General features: G+C 37.4%; 2 protein-coding genes across 12 annotated transcripts in view; one reads left to right on the top strand and one right to left on the bottom strand.

Annotated features, from left to right (window-relative positions):
• Window positions 1-2898: 2898 nt before the first annotated feature.
• On the bottom strand, window positions 2899-24294 carry pkp2 (plakophilin 2). The gene is made up of 13 exons (XM_007233686.4): window positions 23780-24294; window positions 22177-22235; window positions 21334-21941; window positions 19049-19184; window positions 18644-18851; window positions 10565-10742; window positions 10330-10447; window positions 9463-9633; window positions 9094-9270; window positions 6075-6228; window positions 5691-5880; window positions 3294-3381; window positions 2899-3188 (listed from the first exon to the last, which is right to left on the bottom strand). The coding sequence occupies exons 1-13, from the start codon at window positions 23985-23987 to the stop codon at window positions 3120-3122; spliced, it is 2364 nt and encodes a 787-aa protein (XP_007233748.3). The 5' UTR covers window positions 23988-24294; the 3' UTR covers window positions 2899-3119.
• Window positions 24295-26571: 2277 nt separating this feature from the next.
• Window positions 26572-27415, top strand: part of dennd5b (DENN/MADD domain containing 5B) — a 67118-nt gene continuing 66274 nt past the window's right edge. For all 11 annotated transcript variants that reach the window (XM_049474328.1, XM_049474326.1, XM_049474327.1 and 8 more), the window contains exon 1: window positions 26572-26912. In XM_049474328.1, the coding sequence (XP_049330285.1) occupies window positions 26804-26912 (109 nt within the window). In that variant the 5' untranslated portion in view covers window positions 26572-26803. The remainder of the gene's footprint in view (window positions 26913-27415) is intronic.

Here is a 27415-nt window from a genome sequence, read left to right as displayed (position 1 = left end):
TTCTCTTTGGCTGGGATGCTGCCATACTTTTTATTTTTGCAGTGCAGTGGGTGGGGCTAAGCTGCTGTTTGACTGGCTGATAAATGTATATTCTGGTAAATAGTAGTTCCTAATGTGTGATAAGTGTAAGAATACACAAGACAATAAAACACATGATTCCATAGCAATAAACACAGGGTCTGAAATAGTTCATTTAGGTCACAGCACAGCAATACACATTCAGAATGTCTTTCTCTATGGTCCAACGCAGCATTTTCTCTTATGAATACATGGCAAAATCATGAGATGAGACATATCTAAAAAAAACTAACAGAAGGTAACCCTTGGGGAGCATCTACACACTGATGGTAAATGGGAAAGAGGTTTTGTTTCACAAATAAAGCTCTGTGTATGGTATTGAACCGACACAGCTGACTCAGAAAAAGCTACCTGTTGAGAAACATCAATATTAGAGCATTGATTAGATCAACCATCCATTTACCAACAAGTGGCATGAAAAGGTTCATAGCTTTTACTTAACAGCATTCTAGCTGAGATTACTACATAGTGATAAGATAAAATAAGAGCCCCACAGTGAGTTCCTATTATATACATACTGGGATACAGTACACTGTACACACTTCATGTGCTCATTGGTAAACTGTAATTATTAAATAAAAAAAATAAAGAGAAACAGAAAATATTTTCTGAAAACAGAAAATATTACAACAAAACTATGACATTTTGGCCTTTAAATAACAATAAATAATGATAATAAAACTGCTTCCTGTAGTAGTTTATAGATGACAAAACACAAATGACGAAAGCATGAAAGCAGTTTTTCCCAACAGGATTCACAATGTTTTGAAGCCTTCAATTTTCCATGATGCAAATTAGCAACAGTGTTGCAACAGTGTTTTCTTCAGGATGTATATGTCGTGGACATATACACTACAACTACATATGTAGTTTGTAGTTCCCAGAAATCATTAGGCTTTCTTTTAAGGCCTCGGGCCTGGAACTGTGAGACGTTCCTTTGGGGTTACAGCTTTCATCACCTGAGAGAAGAGGCTTCAATTCTAAGGTCTGCAGAGCTGTGCTCAGAAAGTTAAATCCAGTTAACCAAGTTTATTATCATGATGTTTTGATGGTATTTGCGACGGTGCTTGAGGATATTTTCAAAGTTTCTTTTTGGATTAACTGACCTTCATTTATTTTAATATTTTTTAAAAACTTTAATTAGTTGAGTAGTTCTTCCCATAATATAGATTGGGACATTAATCAAATAGAGCTATTGACTGTATATCAACTCTACCTCTTCACAACTTTACAACTGATGCTCTCAAACACATTAAGGGGACAAAAAAAAACATTTAAATCAATTAAATAACTCTTGATAAGTTCAGCACAGCTGTTAACTGAAAGCCCTTCCGGGTGACTCTCCCTCAAAAAGCTGACTGAGTTTAAAGAGCCACTAAACCTTAAGCCATATTTTTTTCATTAATAAATGTAAAGTGCAGACATCTTGTCTGGACAGCTAGAAACCACATGGATTTGTTTGCTAATCAGAATAAAACCACATTTAAATGTGCTTTTAAGTGTAAATACAATCAGATTTGTTCACATGTCTCAATCTGGACACTCAGAGTGGATTTAAATGTCTCTTTTGCATCAAAACGCAACAAACTAAACCAACATAAATTACACACACCAAGAGTGAAATGTGGGGGTCCAAAAAGAATGACGCCTATGATATCTACAAATGCAGATGTGTATGTGATACCAGACACACAAATCCGATCTGTTCACATTCAAATAACAGTTTGGAGAGTCATCTCAATAGATCAGATCTGGAAAACAAATCTGATCTGTCTGTAGTCCGTCCAAGACTTATTTATTATGGTTTTGTTTATTATGGCCTTGAGACCAAAAACAGACTTGAGTACTACAACAGTATATGTATCTGACAATAACTATACATTTATTTCAATTAAACTTAAAATAAGATTCAAACCCAGGAGTTGCCTGATTTGTTTCTGAAGATTCCTCTCAGGGACTGTATTATTCCCCTCTAATCTACCAGAGTGTGTGCCTTTAGGGGGTCTACAGGAGTCAGTAGTGAGAAGATTTTAACACAAGCTGTGCTGCAGTAAATCCAGATTATCTGCTCTGATCAATGATCTGAGGGAATCTTAGTCAATAAAAGTTAATAATGCAATTTTTAAACCATGAATTTAGTTTAACTAAGCATTTTAAGTATATTACACATTGCACAATGATTGAATGATGAGTGCTTGACCTCATACCCGGAGTAGAATGAGACAGAGAGAGAGAGAGAGGGACCATGTTGCCATATATAGTGTATGGAAAGTTGTTTCTTGAACGTTCAGCTCAACAGAGCGTGACGTCAGCAGCAATGCAGAGATGCAGGGACGGGAGCTTCCGAACGCTCTGTTCTTAGAACCTCGAAGAATGAAATATTCAGAAAGGACATCGCCGCTGCCCTTTTCTTTATCACCCAGCCGCAATAGCTTACTCCCCAGTGGCCCTGACCCACAGGATGGAGAAATACGCCACGCATACGACATATAAGGTTTTATAACCTTAAATATATATTTAATTACCCTGCCCCAAATCTGGTGCGGCATTGCAGTTTAATGATCACATTCAGACAGAAGACAATGTCTGGCAGCACATCTTCCAGCAAGGTTTTAACGGCCATATGTGTTCTATAGTGTCATTTACATTTGTGACATCAGAGTGTAAGCACCTAAAATGTAATAAAAATCTAATTACATCAGTAATCTGATTATTGAAAACAATGATTTGTGTAAGGAGTAAGGAGCATAATTTTTACAATGCGTAATACAGGTAATCTGTATCCATCTGCAACAGGATGAAGAAAAACAGGCTGGAGGCTGAAAATACAGTAGTTTAATAAAAAATACAAACAAAGACTTTTATACAGATACCATACAGATATAAAAACACTACAAAACGCCTCAATTGTGAAAATATTACATTTACACATATAACATTCATACTTGTAGACAAAAGCCTTTTCCAGATTTTTGTCTCAATTTGACATTTTTGAAAACTTTTTTGTTTAGTTTCTTTGCAATCTTGTTTTCCGCTTGACGTCAGTCACGAGCAGAATTGACAGCCTTCACCGTTCTGCTGTTAATGAAGTCTGCCTTCCTATATCCAGCCTGTCACAAATTACAAAATAAAAGAGTCATTAAAATAAGTAGTTAAAGATTTATAGACAATCAGTGAATAAAAAAAAACAATTAGTGCATCAGTTTAACACTGACCTTTTTATAGCTTCCATGAAGTTCAGAATGCTTCCACAGGGTCTGCAGGAGAACACCAGCAGCCTGACCAGCTCGCGTGGGTCCATATCTACACCACAACAAATACATACAATTAAATCCTTTAAATACAACTAAATACAACGAAATTTGGTCACATTCCCTAACTGTGGGATTTAGCTTAATTATTGCCATAATTACACTGAATATATTCCAAATTCTAAATATTTCTACAAACTGCAGATTTACAAAAACCTTTTGGTTAATGTTGACCATGTCTGTTTACATTTATAAAACCCTTGAGCACCCTGAGATCTGTTTATCAGAGTTATGAGCTGCACACCTGTAGCCAAGCAGGTAAAAATACTGATTCTGAACTCTTAAAACTTTCTGAATATTAGCTTGTTTTCTTTGCAATATTTGAGGTCTGTAAGTTCTGCATTATTATATGTATATATATATATATATTTTTTTTTTAGGCTTTACTAAACAGTTTTCTATTGTTTGAGTTTGTACCTGTGAGAAAACTGTTCAGCTTCAGCTTGATCAAAATACTGAATAAATAAGTCAGATTATTAGAGCAATTGGTGTGTCACAGAAAAATACATTTGAGCTAACTACTGTTCCTTTTTAATGCTACTTATGGTCTTAATTGTGGATGTAACAGCAGAAACACTGTTTGACTATTGTCAAAGACTGTTTGAATGTATACAGTTCTGAGGCTGGGAAAAGTTTTTGTAGACACCTAATGGTATGAATATTCTCCACTAGAGGGAGTTGTACACACTTAATATAGTTTTGGTCTTTATGGCAAAAAAAATGGGCTCTTGTGAGCACAAGCAAGTTTGTTAGCGCAGATGAGCGCAGAGGCTGACATGATGCATATAAAACACTAAAACCAAAAACTACCACACAGGTACTAGCTTAGAAATGATCATACACTGTACTACACTGTAAAAAAGTACTTTTTTTGGAAATGTAGTGACTTCAGTTCCATACATATATTTTGCTAACTAACAATTGCCAATGTAAAGTGAATACAGAATTGTTTTGCAGCGCTCTCAGTTAGCATTAGCACGGTTAACTGCTGTTGTGCACAGAACTGCAGCTGGACAGAACCAGACAAAGCATTATTAGAATAATAATACTGATCAGAATTTGTAGAAAGAAAATGTTTTATTAAATTAATTGTAACCGACATTATCATTAGCTAATTTGCTAGATTTGAGGAATTTAAGTTTAATAATTATCTTTTAATATGCTTATATAAGCTATTTAATTATTCAATTTTATTAATTTAGCTAGCTTGATTTTACTGTTTGTTTTAACCTGATTTTGTCAGAAATTACTGTGCATCAGTGAACATCAGTGAATAATTGTCTTGAGACTATTTAAATCTTATGTTTTTTTTGTGATATCGATTAATTAAATTGAATAGTATTGTATAGTATTTCACAGACATTAATATGCCATCCCTTTCAAATTTTAAGGTTCTGCATTGCAAGCAGTTTTGAGATACAGATCTTAAAAGCTTTTGCATTCCCTACAGCAACACTAAAGTGAATTTTGTGATTCTGTGTGATCTTTTCCCGATTCCAGGAAAAGAAAGCATAGATAAATGATGATAAATTAGGACCTTTTATTCTAAAGGGATTATGTATTTAGAGCGAAATTTGTAATATTTGTTTTATTGCATTTTATAAATGCTATGGTTTTATTGACCTAAAAGTTAAACATGCAACTAGAAGCGAATAACTGCAATGTGTGTAATTGACTGTAAACACAGAAAAGGATAATGAATTAAAATGATACTTAAAAAACAATAACATATAAAAAACTATTTACAATAAATCTTATTTGAACAACATTAAACTAATAAATTAGGAAACAGAGAGAGCTCCAAGCATCTGCTTATTCTGTTCATGTCATATTTGTCTCCACAGTGGAAGTAAGCGTCACAGTAAAGCTCTGCAACCAGACCCTACACCAAAAATTATTAATGCATTGATGTGGCAACAAGCAACTGCAGATATCAATTCAAATAAACCATATTATTTACTAATTGTTATGGACCAATCTGAGGCTTATGGTTATAATTAGTCTGGGTCCTGTTTAGAAAGCATTTCATTCAATTAATAATGCTAATACCTGCAGATGCCCTGGCAATACACTTTACTACTATGCATTTTACTACTGCTCTTTTTTACAGTGAGAAATTCAGCTTGATTCTATCACTGCTTTTCCACTCACATTGCTTCCCTTTCAATTCTTTCATTGAAATATTGCCTTTAGTCAAAAAAGGATGCTCAGATTAACTGTTAAAATTAATCAGCAGATTACTACTGTACTGTACTACTAGGTAATGGACATGGACTGCCCTGCATCTGTGTGAATGGATACCTGTGGTCTTTGCTGCTGATTCTGATGATCCTGGGCAGCACTCCGTGGTTGAGGATGGCGTGGATGTTCTGTACAGAAGCTTGGCTCAGATTGTTAAGAATGTGGCAGACTGACGTGATCTCCACAGGCTGTTCAGAGTTTGTGTCAGATGTAGGCAGCATGGCAACCAGCTCTGGCAACACCTGTTTAACTAGAGAAGACAAACATCATTATCATAATAAGCTTAAACGTAAACGAGGCAAAGCAGTGAGGCTTCACAGCAGCTTTCCCAGTGTAATGGAAACACTAATGAAGATTAAACTCTATTAAGATCAGAACGTGAGAGAGAGAGAGAGAGAGAGAGAGAGAGCAGGACTACAGCAGTGATGCTGGAAAGATACTCACTAATATGTGGGTGCAGTTCTTTGTAGCGGGACAGGTTCTTAATAAGACACACAGAGACCTTTATGACCCCCTCCTCTCCCTCCTGGAGCATCTTCTTCATCTGTTGGAGGCCGCTTTCTCTCAGCACTATGATGTGGGCTACAGCTTGTGATACCTATAGAACAACATGCAGGAAAGGAAAGTTGTACAACTGTGGGACTGTGAAACATTTAGCACCAGTATTTACTTCTAATTTTCAGCTCTGTTTAATATGTATGGCTCTTTTGTGTCTTTTGTGTCAAAAAATCAAGTTAACATTTTAATAATAAGTAAATACAAAGATATTTAGCGTATTTCTTTAAATGATGCCATAAAAAACACTAATGGTCCCCCTAAGAACCATGTTTGTTGTAAAGGTTTTCACAAATCTCTATTACGATCACAGTTCTTCATGAAACCAAAAGAGAATCTTCTATGGAATCACTTCAAAACACCCTCAGAAAGGTTGTTATGGGGTTGTATGTTTCTCAGCAGCAGGTTGCCAAGATTTATTAGATTAACCAATTTGTTGTGCCAATAAAAAATATTACAAGAGAGCATTCAGCCCACATCACATTTACAGCATTTGGCAGATGCTCTGATTCGGAGCGAATTACTGTCTAATCATGTTACAGAGGTAAGCCTCTTTTGTGTTTGTTCAGAGGCACAACTGTATTTTATTGTATTGTATTGTTGTGTATTGTATTCTATTCTAATAGGATTTTATTATGTTCATAGACTATTATGTGCTGATTCTAGTCTATTATTACACTACTTTATTTATATTTTATTTTGTTCATATTTTCTTTTATGTTTCTCTTTAAGTCCCTCTATTATATTCATTGCACTCTAAATCTATTGTATTATCAATATTTGAACTTATTCTTTCCTAATTCTATTTTATTCTACTCTCGATTATTGTATTCTTATTGTGTTTTTTTTTTCTTCTATTCTACAGTTTTCTATTCCATTTTAATCTTATATTGGTCTATTTAACTCTACTCTGTTCTTATTCTATTTTCTAATGTTATGTTCTTATTGTACTCTATTCTTTCTATTCTCTTCTATTCTATTTTTTTTTTTTTTTGGGGGGGCGGCACGGTGGCGCGGTGGGTAGCACTTCCGCCTCACAGCAAGACGGCCTGGGTTCGATTCCCGGCTGGGGCGTCCCGGGTCTTTCTGTGTGGAGTTTGCACGTTCTCCCCGTGTCTGCATGGGTTTCCTCCGGGTTCTCCGGTTTCCTCCCACAGTCCAAAGTTCAGGCTAATTGGGACTTGATTGAAATTGCCCCTTAGGTGTGAGTGTGTGAGTGAATGTGTCTGTGTGTCTGTCTGTGTCTGTCTGCCTTGCGATGGCTTAGATCGTAGAACCTTGTGATTAGACAGTACCTTTCCTGCCGCGAAATAGCCAACGAGCTGATGTGGCGTTAAACTCGACTACCCAACCCAACCCATTCTATTCTTTTTGTACTGGTACAGCATTAAATGCTTATGTCTGTGCAGGAGGAGAAGGGCGTTTCCCTCTATGCTTCTCTTTCCACATTCTAAAACAAGAATGGAAACATTGCTATTATGTCTCAACAGGTATTAAATAAATAATTTGCCCTGTCAGGAGCTCTGACTGATGATTAGAGAGGTTAGTCACTCTGGAAAAGACAAATGCCAGACATGTAATACATGTTAAATATCCTCTTTTAAAGGATTTAGATATATTTACTTCCAGCTTAATTTATTTTGGATGACCAAACAAATCTAAGTGGGTTAACCCATTAAACCATTTAAACTCAGTATTTAAGCCACTGCTTAGTTACCTTCACAATTTACAGAAGCTTTATAAGCTCTAAAACTGAGCCCTGTTGTAATAATTGGCAATACAGTACTTTTTGCCTTATGATTAAATACTGAATCAATAACTCTTTAACAATCCAAGGCTTTTTGCATATTTTTATATTTTATTTTAAATTTTTATCCCCATTTTTATCCCAAATTTAGAAATTTAGACAGCCAATAGCCCAACCCAGTCATTAGAACTCCCCCTATCACTAGTGATGCCCCAACACCAAGAGGGTGAAGTGTAGCACATGCCTCCTCTGATACATATGAAGTCAGCCACCGCCTCTTTCCAAGCTGCTGCTGATGTAGCATTACCGAGTAGAATCACAGTGTGCTCTGAGGAAACTGCAGTAAAACGGTTCTGATACATCAGCTCACAGACGCCTTGTGCTGATCGACATCACCCACCCAGAGAGAGCAAAGTCAATTGTGCTCTCTCAGGGCTCCGGTAGCCGATGGCAGGCTACACGAACAGGATTTGAATCAGCGATCTCCTGATCATATTTGCAGCGCTTAGCCCTCTGGACCACTTGAAGCCCCTGCTTTTCACATAATAAGGTGTATTATTAGTAACTACAGTGACATCTGTGAAAAAAACTGATTGGGGTTATTAACCTTAGAAATATAACCTAAGGAATTAACCTTAGTAAAAGCAGCTGCTGAAACTAATCTTAATGCACAGTGTTTATCATCATGTTTTCTTTTTAAGAGGAAATCTCATATGTAAAACATCAAATTAATAATGTTAAAGATGCCACATTCACTTTGCTACCTTGTATTAAAGATGAATTTAAGGTGACATGAAACTGGCTCAACTGGCTTAGTCAGCAAGTTTCAAAGGCTGTGGAATTCAGTGTGAGAAGCAGCATGTACTGGTATTTGCTAATGACCATCATTAATAAGATCTTCTCTTTCAGTGTGTTTTAATCTAAAGCACCTGTCCACTTTCTTCTTTTACAAGTGTGTTGTGAGTTTTCTGCTCTTTTCCAGGTACAAAAAGATCAGCTGTAATAATCTTGATGCTAATCAGCGATGTGTTAGAGATGTACTAGACAGAGATTAGGCTGAAAACTCTGAAGACTAAAGAGGGGGCCTGTGGTCCACAGCTGAAAAACATACGTGCAGACACGGTCGTTCCCTATGGATTCATTTTATAACCCAGACATTACCCCTCCGGTTCCTGCCGTGAGGTTTTGCATGGCTCCTATGGATGCCTCCTGCGTCAGCTGCCGGTTGCTAATGGCAACAAGAGACAGGTACATGCGAATGGTGATGGCACTCCACAGCCACTCCACACCACAAGGGTTTCCGTTTTCCTCCAGCAGGGGGCAGTCTGACTCTGAGAGCTGAAAAAAACGGTAGTAAGTAACCAAAGGTAAGAGATTTTTTTTTTTTTACTTAAGCATGCATAAAAAGTCAAAATAATGATGTAATGTTTTAATTATCAATCATAATTTCATGCACTGAATACATCTAGTGGGTTTAGGTAAATTCCAGTTAAATTATAAAGCAAAAATAATTGAAACACTATGACTAACATTGTCCTCCTCCTGGATTTTGGAACTCTTGACACTGAAGCAGCCTGGCGTGTGGGTCTCCACTGCAAGACTCTGTCTGGACTCCTGCACCACTGGTCTGAGCGTTTCTGGAAGCTCCAGTTCAAACTGATAGGTCAGGTTATGCAGGATACACACACAGTTTTCTAAAGCCTATAAAACAAAGACAAAACACACAACACCTCAGCTTTAAAGGGCTCATAAATTGCATGAATAAATGTATAATTAGATAATTTATGATTTGAATAACACTAAAAGCTAAATGTGTGACTAAAAAAAACCACTAATTTAAAATATATTCATGACTAAACCAGGCTTTTACTACAACCTGCAGAAAACTGTGTTTGGTATTCTGCATTTGATCAGATGTTTTATTTTGTTCGGTTTCAGCCAAAATGTGCATTTCTACTTTTTTGGAATAAAGAATATTTAATTTTAATACAAAGTAAGCACGGTTGACGTTTTAAACATGAACTCCTCAATCCACACAGTTAATACAAAAAACTAAGCAACAAAAACTAAGCTAGTTCTCTAATGTCACAATAATCATCCTATTTACATGTACCCATTAATTTAGCCTAGAAGTGTTTCAGCTCTTAACGCTTTCTGAATGAGAAGCAGAACAAGCTGATTGATTGTTCCTAGGCTCCCCCTACAGTTGGGAAACAGAATTAAGGCTTTTAACCCCCCAGAGGATCAATTTGGCCTCTGTGATTTCTATACAAAACAGGCTTTGTTATTGGAAAACACAGTTAAAACTGTTTTCCAGAACTTTACAGTAAACAAAACAAAAAAAAAACAGGATAAACAGTGAACAGTGCAGCCCTGAAAAGGCCATCATTTACATACCTTGTCATCAGGTTTGTAATCTGCAATGGTCCCGCGGACATAATAAACAAGAGAATCGATGAGTCCGTCACAGTCTCTCATGGCTTTACGACCATTCGGCCCAGCTGAACTGATGTTTCTGAAAGACAGACGCATGTGGACACATAAAAAAACAGTAGAAATGTAGAAATGCATTTTATAAGATTAAACATTCAGAGTGTTATATATATAGCATACAGCAAAGAGTCACTCGTACCTCAAGCAGCCTGTAGCATTGAGGAAAACTTCAGCATCAGCCAGCAGCTCTAGTTTAGGGTCCTCCCCCTCTGAGACACCGGAGCAGGGCACCAGCACGCTGTCAGTGAGTGGCTTTACTGCATCTCTGCCCAGGTGCTCCTTCAGCATGTCGTGAGAGGACAGGTTCCACAGCAGACCTGTGGAGGAAACCAAGATTTGGAGCATAAAAACTCAAGAAATGACAGACAGTAAGACCTACATCCTTTCAGTCACAGTATAACACACTAGAGCTTAATGACATATCAGCTGGTTATTTAATGACAACATTTTTAGGAATTTAAACTTTCCTCTCCTAATGATAAGACCAGACCTTCCACAGATTACCCAGCTTTAGAACCCCCCATTAACTGTGTAATAGAAAAACCAAATAATTACTAACTAACTAATAATTACTCAAAACAACTACATACTATTGCAGGGTTCTTGCTCCATTTTAAAAGTCAAATTTAATGCTTTTTAAGGCCCTTTTTAAGACCTCAATAAATATAATTTAACAAAAATGCAGTCATAACTTTTTAAGTAGAAAATAATGTATTGTATTAAAAAATTAAAACTTAACGTTTCCCATTTGTTACCAATTTTCTTTATTTGGTTTCATTGTGATGCAGAACATGTTAGCATGTTCTCTAGCTAACCGCTAATGTTAGCTAGTTCTCTACTAACCTTAGTTTCCTCCCTGGTAACTTAGCTAACTCGCTTCTAACGTTAATATGTTAGCTAGCTCGCTGCTAATGTTAACTCAGCTTACCTTAGTTCTGTCCTGTTAACATTAGCTAGCTCTCCACTAATGTTAGCTAGCTCAACGCTAACCTTAGTTCTTCTCCCCAGTAACGTAGCTAGCTCGCCGCTAATGTTACATTACATTACATTACATTACATTACATTTGGCAGACGCTTTTGTCCAAAGCGACTTACAATATTGAAGTGCAAATAATAGAAGAGGTTAAGTACAAAAATAATAGAAGTTAAAAATAAAGCATCTATAGATAAGGCCTTAAGGAGGTCAGAGGGAAATAATGGGATAGAGGAGTACAGGTGCTGGTCAACGAATTAGAATAATTTGAAATAGTGCAATCATGAAATTCTTTGAATGCATTTTTTGTGCAGAAAGCAAATCAGGTGTTCACCGCACCTGTCCTACTCGATAGACTAATCACAGAACTCGTTACCTGGAAAAAATTTGCTCAGCTGAGCTTTCCAAAAGGCCCATTTAGGCCATTTAACTGTGACACTGTTGTTTTATTGAATTAGAATAATGGAGAAACCGTTTCATTGAATTAGAATAATTTTTATTATAATTACCATCATCACTTTCTCAGTATTTTGTGGCTGCCCCCTTGGCTTGTATGACTGCCTGAAGTCTCCGCGGCATCGATTTGACCAGCTTGTCGCAAGTTTCCGCACTCACGGCTTCCCAGGCAGTGGCGATGTTCTGCTTCAGTTGGTCCAGCGTAGTAGGCTTTCTGTCGCGAATTTTCCGCTTGACGATGGCCCAAAGGTTTTCAATGACATTGAGGTCAGGCGAGTTGGCCGGCCATGCCAAAACTTCAAGCTGTTTTTTAGTGAACCAATCTTTGGTCGACTTTGCCGCATGAGCCGGTGCAAGATCCTGTTGAAATATGAAGTCTTCTTCGCCGAACTGTTCCTCAACAGTCGGAATCAGGAACGTTTCCAGAACATCTTGATATACGGCAGCATTGACAGTCTTCTTGAGGAAGCAGAGTTTCCCTACACCTCGAGCGGACATGCATCCCCAGACCATAACGCTCTGGGGAAACTTGACGGATCTTTTCACGCACTCGTGGTTGTAGGTTTGCCACCACGACGCCAGACACGAGGACCTTGGTCACCGAAGGAGATGCAGAAGCGTGATTAGTCACTGAAGACCACTTTCTGCCAGTCTTCAGCAGTCCACTCGCCGTGTTCTTTGGCCCACTTCAGCCGTTTCTCCATTTGTTTCTTGTTCAGCATCGGTTTTACTGCTGGAACGAGAGATTTGAAGCCGAGTTCGCGCAGACGACGGTAAGTGGTTGATCTGGAGACGTCAGCGCCGGTCTGCTTGTTCCACAAGTCGGTGAGCTCGGAAGTGGACTTGAACCGGTTGCTGACTGCGATCTTTCTCAGCTGCTTGTTGTCGCGAGCAGAAGTTTTTCGGACGCTGGAACAGTTGGTGCGCTTGCTGCAGTTTTTCTTGAAAGCTTTGCAGACGGAAGACTGGCTGATGCCGAGCTGCTCAGCAATTTTAGTTTGGGTCAAGCCTTGTTGGCGAAGGGCTTGAATTTGAGCCACTATTCCGGTTGAGAGGTCGCGCTGCTTACCCATGATTGATTTTACAACTTAGAAATTCTACTCAACCCTGACTTTATACTGCACAGTGAACACTCTTCACAGAAAACAAAAATTCGAGCATTTATTCTAATTCAATGAAACGGTTTCTCCATTATTCTAATTCAATAAAACAACAGTGTCACAGTTAAATGGCCTAAATGGGCCTTTTGGAAAGCTCAGCTGAGCAATTTTTTTCCAGGTAACGAGTTCTGTGATTAGTCTAACGAGTAGGACAGGTGCGGTGAACACCTGATTTGCTTTCTGCACAAAAAATGCATTCAAAGAATTTCATGATTGCACTATTTCAAATTATTCTAATTCGTTCACCAGCACCAGGAAGAAGGAGATGAGGTTAGAACTAGTTAGTGTTAATGTTAGTTAATGTTAGGATGTTAGCTAGCTCTCCGCTGATGTTAACTCCGCTAACTTTAGTTCTCTCCCCAGTAAGTTAGCTAACTCACCGTTATGTTAGCTAGCTCTACGCTAACTTTAGTTCTCTTTCCAGTAACGTTAGCTAGCACACAGCTAATGTTAGTTAGTAACGTTATGTGCTTTCCCATTGGCATCAAACAGACCATCTAAAAAATTAATACCTATAGCAAATTTAAATTAAATCTAAGACAATCTAAAACCTTTATTATCAAGAATTTAAATTAGGTCTTTTTAAGGACTCGCACTCGAACCTAATAATAATTAGTTTTTGAGCGTAAAGTGTGTAGTGTAGTTTTAAAAAAAATTAAGTTAAGAATAACCAAGTCTCCACATACATATTCATACATACTCATAAGCTGACAGTGACTGACAGCGTCTGGTTAGACACTGTTATTCCACAATGCAATGTAAGAACGGAGGAGCTAATTACATCTGGAAGAATATTGGTCAAGTTGTACAGTTTATGCAATTTTTTTCCTCTTATACCCATTATTCTCAATCAGCCAAGACACATTTAGCAACCAATTATTTGGTTGTTTAGTTCTATAATGGAGCTACAAGCCTAATGTAGCAAGAAACATGTGCTTATAATCACATATTACTAGATATGACATTAATATTAGGCTAAGTTTGGGTACCCTTGGTCAGATGATGCATTTTGTGGATTTTCTAATTGACAATAAGTGAACAAATTCTCTACAGGAAATTTATAAGAAACATATGCACATTTTAGACGATTCCTGTGTATTTACATAATTTTAAAGTTTTCCCATATCCCAATTGTTTTATTAAACAGTAACTGTGCTTGAGAATGTTCAGAAGTGCACATATCTAAATTGATGTAAATATTGATGCAAATATGCTCCAGATTTTTATTATTTACATTTTTTTTTAGTGTATATTGTTAAAACTTTTCTCTGCTCCTGTGGACTTTGCTATTACTTTGCTATGGGACTAATAATGGATTACCTTATTTTATCTTGACCAGCGGTGTCCAACCTGTTCTTTAAGATTATTTTTAAATTATTGATGTTGGCTTAAACTAAACAGATTCTATCTCAGTCAGTTATATTTATTTATCTTATACTCAAATCCAGTTTAAAGTTACAGCAAATAGAATAATGCAGTGAAAAGCTTGTAAGCGCCCTGTATGAGACTCAACAATATTTAGGTACCATCTGGATAAAGAATTAAATACATATAATAATAATAACATAAACACAGGGGGTTTTCAAGGAAGTGTCTCAGCAGGTGCCTCTGAGCTTCTGAACAGGGCTATAATTCTAAAGCGAGGTTTAGACATTGCAAGGAGCAGCGCTTTTGAAGCTTGGATCATCAGGATTAGGATTGTGTTTTTGATTCCTGTTGTGACTGGAAGCTCAGTGATCTTTAAAGAGACCCAGCATGAAAAAGAGACGGGGATTAACTAAAGAAACACCATTCTGTACATTTTCTGGTAAAGTAGATGCATATAGTAGAAGAGAAGAACAAAGAGAGAACAGGAGTTCAGCACTTTCATGAGGACTTGAGAAGTAAAGGAGGTCAGGAATGGCTGTAATGTTTTAGAGAAACAAAATGTACAATGCTAATAACATGATGTAATGTTTATAGAAGCAGCTAGCCATATTCTCAATCAGAAGTGCGTTATGGATGACCAAATGTAGCAAAATACAGAAAGATGCAAAATCCTGCAACTTACAAATGGGAAAATACACATTAAGAAAAATAGTGTGTCCCTGTGGCTGTACCTTATATTGAGGTACAATAGAGTACCTTTCAGTAAAAGCCCTTTTTGTACTCATGTTTTTTTTGTACCAGTAAATATTATAATATAATATAAAGCTTATATATTCAATTATAAAACTGAATATGAGTCAAGAACTTGATGATCCAAACTTGTCTGGCTTTCTAAAAATAAATTATAATTAAAATATATATATTGTTTATTAGTACAGCGATACAGAATACAGAATGTACCTTTTGGCTGGTTAAATGGTACAAATCTGTACTTCCTGCTGTCTGAAGTACAAAATACTTTGTAACACATCTAACCCTCTAAAGACCAATATTATACCTCTGAGGGTACAATTATGAAAAGTGTGCTTTTTGTACTTACAGCTCTGGAAAAAAAATAAGAGACCACTTCAGTTTCTGAATCAGTTTCTCTGATTTTGCTATTTATAGGTATATGTTTGAGTAAAATGAACATTGTTGTTTTATTCTATAAACTACGGACAACATTTCTCCCAAATTCCAAATAAAAATATTGCCATTTAGAGCATTTATTTGCAGAAAATTAGAAATGGCTAAAATAACAAAAAAGATGCAGAGCTTTCAGACCTCAAATAATGCAAAAAAAAAAGTTCATATTCCAAAAGTTCAGAAATCAATAGTCGGTGGAATAACTCTGGCTTTTAATCACAGTTTTTATGCATATTGGCATGTTCTCCTCCACCAGTCTTACACACTGCTTTTGGATAATTTAATGTCACTCCTGGTGCAGAAATTCAAGCAGTTCAGCTTGGTTTGATGGCTTGTGATCATCAATCTTCCTCGTGATTATATTCCAGAGGTCAAATCAAAGAAACGCATAATTTTTAAGTGGTCTCTTATTTTTTCTAGAGCTGTATATCGTACCTTTGTTTTTTAGTGTGTTTAGTACATAGGAGCCCCAGTCATTCCTTTCCCCCTATACTCTACTCTCACATTCAACTACATGAAAATGAGAAGATTTCCAAATCCTAGTAATTTAGATTAATGGGACTATTTATAATCAGATCAGCAACATTTATCCCTAATACGTGAACATGAGAAGATCCTCTACCTAACAACAGCTACAGAGACTGTCAAAGTGTTGAAGCATTCGGTCAGTTTGAGTTAAAACTTCTCTGCTTATCTGACACAAATCCAGAGGGTCAGCGCAGACAAAATGCTATTTGCACATGTTAAATCAACACTGCCAGTGTAAAATCAACAGCATGAGTGTTAATTTAGGTAGTGTTGATTTAACACAGGCAAAACTGCTGTGTGGACACTGTTAGCAGCTCAGCTCAGCTGTTAAATACTAAAAGCTGCACATCTCTGCAGAAAAGCTTGTGCTCCCTTTAAATAAACAGGATGGTACATACACTGTATTATTCTATCTGAAATCAAGGGCATTAAAACTGCCCTGCTTTTGTTGGAGTAACTGTCTCTACTGTCCAGGAAATGCATTGTACTTGGTTGTGGAGCATTGATGTAAGGATTTGATTGTATTCGGGAACAATAAGAGTGTTAGTTAGGTCAGGAAGTTAAATGATCACCACTCCCCCTCACCCCCAACTCCTCAACTCATCTCAAAAGATTAGACAGAGTTTTGGATCATTCCAGAGAACACCGTCTCACAGCTCCACAGCTCAGTGTTCTAGAGGGTCCACTTCTATTGACAATAAGGTGGATTAAAGGTGGGTGACAGTTAAACATTTAGCTGAGCCCTAGCTGTGAAACTACCAAAAGTAATATTTTCTATTACAGAAACACATCATTTGTTTGGCTATTTTCCCACAATGAAAGTTCATAAACTATCCTAATGACACTTAACTCACCTTTGTACTTCTCTTTAGTGACTACAAAAGCTGTGTGCAACTTAAAGTAACTAAATGCATTCATTATAAGGGATGTGCAGAAATTTTTGGACATGTGTTTTAGTTAACTAAACATGACATAAATCTGAACAGTTAAGACTTAATTCATAAAATAAATCTCTGAGGGTTTATGGAATTTTTACACAGGAAGTTACAGAACGTCTGAGACCCGCATTCCACTTATGGACTTAGGTCCTTACTGGAATTTCCTACTTATGACTTTGAAGACTGCAGGGACAATCTGATTTCAGTTTATGTGATTTTGTTAGGAAACAACATGAACATCCTGGGGAAACTTTTGTCTTTACTTATAAATGTTTGTTAACAAAAGGTTGGTGTATTTGTCCTTACTACAAAAAAAAGTGTATAAAAAATTGCAACATTTTTATATAGTAAAAACATTAGTGTTCATGTGGAAACTTAGTTTACTCTCATCTAAAATGTTTCTCATGAATAAATAAACCAGTTTGGTGGCGTTCATATGTGCTCCTCCCATAAATATATTATATGTGACCTCAAACAGGACGGGGCAATATGATTAAAAAATCTCAATATGCATAAGAGAAACACAACATACTGTGTATTTAAACACTATCAATAAACATCTATTTTCTGGTCCATTCTTTATACACAAGATGCACCAGATGATAAGGCACATTATTTTTAAAATCAAAAGAAAGCTGAATGTTAATCTACACAGATTTATCTCCTGAAAACTGTAAAATGCTTCTGTTTACAGTATTTACAGTACGCTTAGAATTGCAGGTTTCCACTAAGGCTAGCCAGACAGACCTACACTGAGGAACCCTGAGCGCTCCAGTAACCCAGGCCACGGTTCGTCCAACATAGCTTGTTTTAACACGGGAAACAGGAAGGTTACAGTCCGATGTACTCACCTCTAAATGGTGAAAAGAGCTAACTAGCACTTAGCACGGTTAGCGGTTAATGTTAATGCTGCTCCAGCAGTGCTACCCAGGGTTAGCAGCCGGCTATAGGCCGATAATACTCACCTCTCTCTCACGGCAAAAAAGCTAGCACAGTTAGCAGGTAATGCTAATACTGCTCCAGTCTCGAGTCTCAGTACTGGAGAACTAAACTATAGAAATAAACTATAATGCTCAGCGAAGTGGCTTTAACGCTCCTTACAATCTGACTGGTAAAATTCATACATAAAACGCACTGTACTATAAGGCGCACTGATGATTTTTGGGACAATTAAAGGATTTTATGTGCGCCTTAAAGTGCTAAAAATACAGTAATTGTTTAAATATCTTATCAATACCCATATTTAAAAAAAATGCATTATGTGGTACTTCACTGACATGTAATGTAAAATAAACTGGACTGTGCTGGTTAAGATGACACAACCCATAAGACTTAATTACTTAACAATTTCTACTTAATAACTACTTAATTACACTATATTTCCAAAAGAACACACTGCACACTGTGCTCCTTAGCATCCGCTATCACTGAGCTTCTGAGAGTGATTCCTTTACTAATGTTTGTAGAGGCAGTCTGCACGCCTAGGTGCTTGGTTTTATACACGTGTGGTCATGGACGTGATTGAAACACAAATTTCAATGATTTCAATGTCAATAGCGTGTATATAAATGTAATAGAAAAACATTTTTAATGTATAATTGCTGACTGACCGGTGAGCTGCCGTCGCATCTCAATATCGCGGTTGATATTGAGCTGGCGGAGGATCACGGCAACACCATTGCAGTCTTTCACCTCCATTTTGTTGTCACTGTTCTCAAAGACAATGTTTCGGAGAGCTCCTGCTGCAGCCTGCTGTAGGTCCTCATTCTCAGAGTCCAGAAGCTTCAGCAGCTTCGGGATTCCTCGCAGGTGGAACATCTGAAGAAAGATGAGCTAGATTAGTGATACATCACTGTAAACTCCGCAGTCTCAGACCACTCTCACAACCTGCAGATCAGAACCAACACAAACCTTAAACAGTAGAAAATCAAATCAGAGATGTTTTCAGTTGAAATTTTAGACGTTTTATTCTTCGTAAAAGATTGTGTACGCATTGATAGGATGGTATTACTTACGGTTTTCTTGGCATCTGCACTGCTGAAGCACTGATTCTGTACGAACTTTGCAGCCGTCACCTGCACTGCTGAATTCTCCTCAGAAAGCAGATTCACTGCTCTCTTCAGTGTCATTTCTGCAGCTGGCTTTCCTCTTCTGACACACACACATACACACAAACACACACACATTCAATCTTTTGTGCCAAACTATAATAGTTCTGCTTAGTTTAACTTGTAAACAGAGATGTTGCAGTCCTTTTACATGATACAATATTATAAGAATGTTTTATTTTATATAGATGTTTAATGTATTTAACTTAATGCAGAAAGACTTAATTACAATCAGTTTTGTTTGTAAGTAGACAGGTTTGAAAAGTTTTTCACTAAGAACAATTGTCACTTTTGCCACATTTAAATGTTTGTTTAAAAATCTTCACTCTCAAACTCAAATCTATCATTTCAAATGTATGATTTAGTAATGGTCAGCCTACGATTTGATTTAAAACACGATACTCGGTTCACATTTCAGGATTCTCATTCTTTTATTAAATATGATAAATGTGAGGTAATACTAGTAAGTGTGTGGTTTGGGGTGAAAATGTCCAGATGCTGTTTTACAAGTCTATTTACAAACCTGTTATTTCACCCCAGAATGAAAAATAATGAAATGATTGTCTGGTTTTGTGGCACTGCTCAAGGTAGCATAGTGTAGCACAGCTTTGCTTATATCACTGCAAAATTAACATCCTTACACAAAGACTTTGTTACTTTCTGAGCTTGAGTTTGAGTTACCCTTCTGTGAACACTGACAGAGGAAACACTGCAGGCATGAGGCCTGGTTTGCATAGCAACCCAGTTTCCTTTAACTAAAAGTATTACATCATTTTCTCCCGAAGTATCAACTGTGTTATACCCTGTCCCAGCTTTAGGTCTGCAAAATCGCTTTCACTAGCGGGCTTGGTGTAAATGATCAATCTTTCAAGGTTTAGAAAGTAACGTGTTTTACAGCTCTGTGTTGGCTATGTTACTATTTCCTTGTGAGCAGATGAACAGACAACAGTTTTTAAACAGAACACTATGTCACATGCATGTACCCAACATTCATTATTCATCTACGACAACAAAAATACACTTTATATTCTATGGAACCTTTAAACTCTGAGTGAAGGAAAACAATGGTCTGACAGCTGTTGTATAATCTAATTAGACTAGAGCTGGGAGGCTGGAGGAATGCGCTGCATGCTATAACCATGCCGGAGTGGGGTGTTGGTCGGCGCTGGTTGTTTGCAAATGTTGGTGTTCAAACGATCCAGCTGCATTAGTTATCTAATGGATCTTTAACAGAATGTCTAGGGTCAACAATGCACAGTGTTAGATTTTTCGCGATGTGATATTAGAATGGTTTGATGCATTGCTACACCTCTACTACTTAACGATGTATATAAGTTAATTTTTTATTGATGTTACAACATAATAATAACTTAAATGCTGGTTAAATGTAATGTGATGGACCACAGCCATTTCAACAATGGATGATTCTTCACTATGTTGATTCATGGAAGAAGGAAACACAGAAAGAGTATGAGGAGAAGCTTCTTCCCACAGGCTATTTGTGCTCTCAACAAGGGATGCAACAATGTGGGAATTCTGGGCCGATGTCAGTTACCCGATATTACACATGTACATACCTGCCAATGCCAATATTCATATTTATAACTTACAGAACTAACTAGACACCCTGTATAACTTTAAGATGCATAATAATAATAAAATGAGCTTAAATTAATTAATTTTAATGGACATAATGGAATGTTGGCGAATTGCCGATGTGCAGCCAGCATCACTTTGTCCTCTTCCAGCACACAATAAATACATCATCAAATGTCGGTTTGAAATATTGGCTATATCTGCCGCTGCTGATGATTATAAAAAAGCCATTATCCTTACTTTCTATTATCCTTACTCTCCACACATCCCTTACACACACACTGATACTTACACACACACATCCTTTTTCACAGAACATTTCTAAATAAATAAATACAATTATTAATCTACCTCCTGCTCAATTGTACTGCATTATAGAACATTCACGCTTAAACATTTAGCACATACTTACTCACCCCTACATTGTGCACTGTTAAATTCTTTTTGTATTGTATAAACTCTTGACTCTTGACTCTGAATTTAGAATAAATATTTCTATTCACACTTTTACTTATTTTCTCTGTATAAAAACATTTTTGCTTTAATTTTCTATTTTTACATATTTTTCAACCAATATACACTCTTATTATTCTTACTTTACTGATGTGACCCTTGCTTCTCGCTGGACCTCATGTTCTTCGGCCACTACCGCTCCGTTTGTGTGCACATCAGCGTTGAAAAGTGAGGCTGTCTGTGAAGGCCGCCTGCTTAAAGTCCCCAACCCCTCCCTCGTACCACGAGCCACCAGCCAGGTCAAGTCCTGTGACCCAAACAGCTTCTCTCCAGGCTGACTGAGAGACCTCTGCATATTCTGCCTCTCTAGAAACACCTGCTGATGCTCTGATCTGAGGGGAGTGACGTGTGGTCCATCAGGCAGGAACACGTCATCCAAAGCATCATCCTCACAGATGGGCCTGCTGGGAAGCTGTAAAGTGGTGGAGCGGGCCAACACAAACGGCCGGGTGTTCTGGAGCACCTCAGAGTGGGCACTGTGCCATGAGGGGGCCATCACCTGTAGGCGGTCAGCTGAATGCACGGATCGCATGGCAGGTAGAGTAAAGGCTGCAGAGCCCCAGTGGAAGCCGTTTCCAGTAGGGCCATGCCTAAATATCCCATAGCTTCCATTAACCTGGGGGAGCTCTGGAATTGGCCAGTGGGAAACATCCACCCTTCTTGCTGGTCTAATGGACCCAACTGATGAAACCTGTGTGCAAAAAACGTGGCCTTAACATACTTTCTGTTATAGAAAACACAGTATCCAAACTGGTCATTTTACCATAATTTATTGTTACTGAAGCTTTTATTCCAAATATGTTCTGGTCACTTATTGTAAAAGATAAACAAAATGCAACTTTTTACTTCAAATGATGAGAAAAAATATCATAATAATGTATTAACATGACAGTAACAAAATCCATTTGAAAGGAAACTTGCCGTACCTTCATTGTGCCATTTCTGACTGGTGTGGTGGATGATAGTTGGCCACTAGACTGGCTACCTGAGAAAGGCACAGAAACTGTTTTGTTAAAAACAAAACACAACATCCTTTAAAACCCTCACTGTTCAGTTCTTTTGTTCAGTATTTGTTTTACATCCTCCTGCTTTGTTTTACATTTTCAAAGATGGATGGGTGTGGAACCAGACACTATTCTCTAACATATACTGAACAATATTTTAGAGACAGCGCAACAGATGATTTCACAGCTGCTCATACTTCTAGTTTTACACTAATTAAGTAGTCATTTATTGCATTTTACACAAATTAGGTAGAAACAAATGTGGAGATGGTCTCAAAATGTTTTCCTTAAAAGAAACAAATGCATTTCTATTCTTCATATTTTATACATTTTAAGCACTAATTAACATGTGTCCTAACCTTCTCCTCAAGAGAAGAAAAGTATTTTTATTCATCACAGGTCAGACATTTTATGCTTATTTTCTCTTTATTATTGTTTTATGTATTACATAAAAGAAATAGAATTTTTATTCATTATATTTTATACAACCTAAATAGTAAAAATATTGGGGTCTCCATGCCTTTTCCTTACAAGAAAACTGCATTTCTATTTATCACACTATACACATTTTATGTAGTAATAATATTTTTCCTCACAAGAAAAATGTTATTAAATGTTACACAAGTAGTATTAAATATAGGGTGCCCTAATGCTTTATCTTACAAAAAGTGTTTTTTTTTTTGTTTTTTTTTTTTCATTTTATGCATTTTAGGCAGTAAAATTGTTGGGGTCTAAAAACGTTTTGCTCACAAGAAAAAAATAATTTTATTCTTCATATTTAATACATTTTAAGTGCCAATTAAAGTGTGGATATCCTAACTTTCTCCTTAAGAGGAAAAAAAAGTCATTAAGCTTTATGCATTACCAGAAATGAAAATTGGAAGATTGTTTATTCATTATATTTTATACATCTTATGTAGTAATATTGTTGGTGCCTATTCCTATTTAGTCATTTTAATGTAGTAATAAATGTGGAGATGTCCTAACTTTTTACTCACAATAAATTAATATTTTTTTCCTTCATTAAATGTTACACATAATAAGTAGTAATACATGTGGGGTGTCCTTACACTTTACCTTCATTTAATTTTAAGCATTTTAAGTAGTAAAAACTGGATTGTATCAAATTGGATGTATCATATTTTAAAGACGTGTCTTCCGTTTGAATTTAGTTTTATTACTTCAGATTTTCTGTAGTGTTGAAATCAAGTTTAAATGTCCATATCATGTTTAAAGAGACAGGTCTGTATTTTGATGGGATTTCCCCGTTTCGTTACATAACTGTAAATGTAATTCACAAGCTCTATATTTTAGATTTCTTAATCTAATCATAATCTAATGTAACGATGTCTATTCCCACAATCAATTAACAGAGTTATACGTAGTAAATTAGTCTGTTAGAGAGCTGTACCAACAGCCTAGATAACACTCAACAGGTACAAACTTCCACAGAGCAGAGACAGAGAGACAGACAGAGACAGAGTTCAGCCCGAAACTCGGCTGTGTGTGTGTGTGTAGGGAGTACCTGTGAGAGTCGTGGGTCGTTTTCCTTTCCGGGAGAGGGTGAGCTGCACTTGCTGCTCCACTCTGCAGCGCCGCTGGCTCTGTCCGCTGGGAGAGTCTGGCCGAGATAAGCGCTCCTCGGTCGGCAGCGCTAAGCTCGAGTCGTCGGGTTTCACCGAGTCCTGGAGGGACAGCACGGTCCTCAGGTACAGAGACTCCTCAGCGGCCATGCTGCCCACTCTGCTCCCCCCGTCTCTCTCTCTCTCTCTCTCTCTAGAGAAGATTCGGCACAGTCTACCTACCTGCTCTTTGTCCGTCAGGTGTCTCTCTGTTTTTTTAGGGCGTGGCTTCCGTGGCTTCAGGAGGGCGGGGCTACCGGGACACTCACACAACTACAAAGGGTTGCTGTAGCAACTAAAGGGCGTGGTCTTCCATAGCGTCATCTTACAGATTGTATTACTGTACCGAAGATAAACCTGTTGATCTGGACCTTATTAATCATCACATACACACACAGATTATACCACACTCCAATAATCAATACAGTGATCAATAATAAAGAAAATAGTGAGAAACAACTCAGTCAGTGTAATCATAATGGTCCTAATAATGATAATGAAAAAATAAAACTTTAAAACTGTTCAACCACTGAACTTCTCATCAAACTGTGCATACAACATCTACATCTATAAATAAATAGCTATAGTTCTACAAAATATTGATCCATTCTAAAGTGACTAGAAAAACATGTGCTTAAGGAATCTAAAATCATATTACATAAAATTGTAACTTATTTTGAGTAATTTATTTGGGTTAATACAGATCTGTTGGCATGAGGCCCATATACTTTCACTAAAAGGCCATTTAAATGAATTTGAAACCAGGCTTTCATGGTAGTGCCACAGATCTCCCAGCAGGGGGCAGCGCTGTAGAGCGAAATATTCACTGGAGCCGTATCAGCCAAAATAAAGGCTCTGATTGGTGAATCGCAATATACTAAGCAAATGATAACACCTTTCTGACAATTGTGTAGATCTTTATTAATGATTTATAATTTATAATATGGCCTTAAAAAAAACAAAAATGAGCCATGGTCATTCCAGTCAGTAAAACCATAAGTGTAGTTGTTTAATTAATTGGTTTGGTTATGAGCAGTCAATGTGGTTATATAATCGGTCATTATAGTCACGAATGTGGACATTATAAGTCAGTGTGGTCATTATAAATCAGTATAGTCAGTGTGTTCACTGTAAACCTGTTTGGCCAAATTCAATCATCTTTAGGCATGATGAGGTCATTATCGAAAAAAAGCCATTATAATCGTTAATCATGCGTTTGCTTATACTAATTTTTTAGTGTTATTATTGGTCTGTCTAGCCATGATCAGTCAGTGCTTACAATCAGTCTATGTGCTCATATTCAGTATAATCAGTCAGTCTGGAAGATCATAATCAGTGGGTCTAGTCAAACGAAATGTCAGATTTTTTTCAGATCATTTTTTGTGGTTATCATCAGTCAGTGTTGTTATTATCAATAAGAGTTATTATCAATGTTGTCTTTATCAATCATTAGTCATAATAAATCAGTTTGTGAAGTCAAAATCAGTCTGTGTTATCATAATACATTTGTGTAGTTTATTCTGTGCTGGAATAATTAGCCAGCTGTTAATCACCCTGTTTAATAATCATACGCTATGGTCATCTGTAATTGGTTAACATTGGTTAAGACAGTCATCGTCAGTGGTGGATTAAGATAATTGGGTCCCTAGGCTACACTTTGAAATGGCCCCCCATCCCAAATACTTCTACACATATGCACACACACACACACACACACACACACAAAATAATTATATTTAAATTAATTACATCAATCACTTAAAATATTTGTTTAGAATTGTATTTATTACAGCAATATTCTGTGATCAATCATAAATAAAATCATTATTTGATTTTTATATTTATATCTCAGGGTAATTTTGAGGATTTTTAAATGTAATAATTTTAATGTGCTGAGTCTTTATCACTGCGACGTAGGTAGCACACTCTCACAAACTCATTATTCCCATCATTAATAAGGTCTCTGACTGAAGAGCGAAGCTAGTCAAGGCGGGGCGAGGTGGTTGGGTGAAAATTAAATAATTAAAAAGCGTGGCCAATCAGTGGGCCCTAATCATTGCATGGACCCCAAAGCTGTAGCCTAGGGTAGCCTGTGCGTTAATACGCCCCTGAACTGGAGAGTGTGGTCACCATTTGACCATTTAATGACCTTTGTCTTTGCTCTCGTCTTGCACAAACCTAGTCTGTGCACAGCATTTGCATTGAGCCACTATCACAGTGTACCTTACTCTCTTTTCTTACCTCCAGCTAAAAAACATACCTCTTTTAGCTACTAACTATCATTTCCTGAAGACAACAATTCCATGAGTCGTGTGGGTGGATGAGGGTTGGAGAAAGGTAGTTAGCTCTCCAGGAGCAGGACTGGACTGGTGACCACTGCTGTGTGGGTTGACGTGGTTAGAGAATGCTAGCTATAATAAAAAGGACTTGCTGAATACATATTTTAATTTTTCTCTTCCTAATACTGCAGTAACACCTGTATATTAAACTTAGAATTAACAAGGAGGTCTAAGATGCGTTTTGGAGCAGATATATTAAAATGCTGATTTAACGAATGAACAAAAGATGAGATTTTTTCACAGCCTGCATGAAAACAACGAGAGCCTGCCAATCAGCGTCCGTTCATTGGGCGCGAGGCTATTAAAGGGCCCGCGCTGCTGAGCGCTGATTGGCTGAGGCGCGTCAGGGCCAGTCGTCAGAGAGCGGGTCGGAGTCGCCTGTCAGTGAACGCGGAGTCTCTGGACTGGAGAACAGAATCACACGGCGGAGGGTCAGCCAGTTTATACCGAGTCTGTAGCTTAGCTCTCCGGTCTGCCTGTGAGGAGTGGCCGCGGTCTGAGCAGCGCTGTTTAAACCCTAAATCCGCGGACATGGCTCTGTTCTGTTCATAGTATCAGCGGCGGACCGAGCGGAGCTACAACGCCGAGATGAGCGCGGGTCCAGCGGGCAGCGGGTCGGCGCCTCACCGCTTCGCCCACTACTTCGTAATATGTGGATTAGACAACGAGACGGGCCTGGAGCCCGACGCTTTAGCCGGTAAGAAACAAAAATAACTGCCTTTACAGTGAGACAGAGCAGCAGCTCTTTCGGCGTAACGTTAGGTTTATATTCGTAAAACAGGAGCTAGCTAACCTAACCTAACGTTGACAACTCCTACAGCCAGCTAACTACCTATAAAGCCCATGTTAATAACTAGATAAACTAGCTGTTTAATATCTAACTTAGCTCCACGATGTGTCTAAAACTGAGAGCGCTGTAGCTCGTTAACTCGGCTTTTTTCAGGAAAAAATAAAAGACCACTAAAATGACAAGTTTCTTTGATTTTACCAAATTGAAAACCTCTGGAATATAATCTAGAGGAAGATGGATGATCACAATCCATCAAACTAATCTGAACTGCTTGATTTTTTGCACCAAGAGTGGCACAAAGTTATCCAAAAGCAGTGTGTAAGGCTGGTGGAGGATAACATGCCAATAAACATAAAAACTATGATTAAAAACCAAGTTTATTCCACCAAATATTGATTCTCTTAAAACTT

This window comes from Astyanax mexicanus, chromosome 2, assembly GCF_023375975.1.
Source record: "Astyanax mexicanus isolate ESR-SI-001 chromosome 2, AstMex3_surface, whole genome shotgun sequence".
Lineage (NCBI taxonomy): Eukaryota > Metazoa > Chordata > Actinopteri > Characiformes > Acestrorhamphidae > Astyanax > Astyanax mexicanus.
The sequence above is the reverse complement of the archived record's forward strand: the minus strand, read 5'-3'. Positions and strand labels throughout refer to the sequence as shown.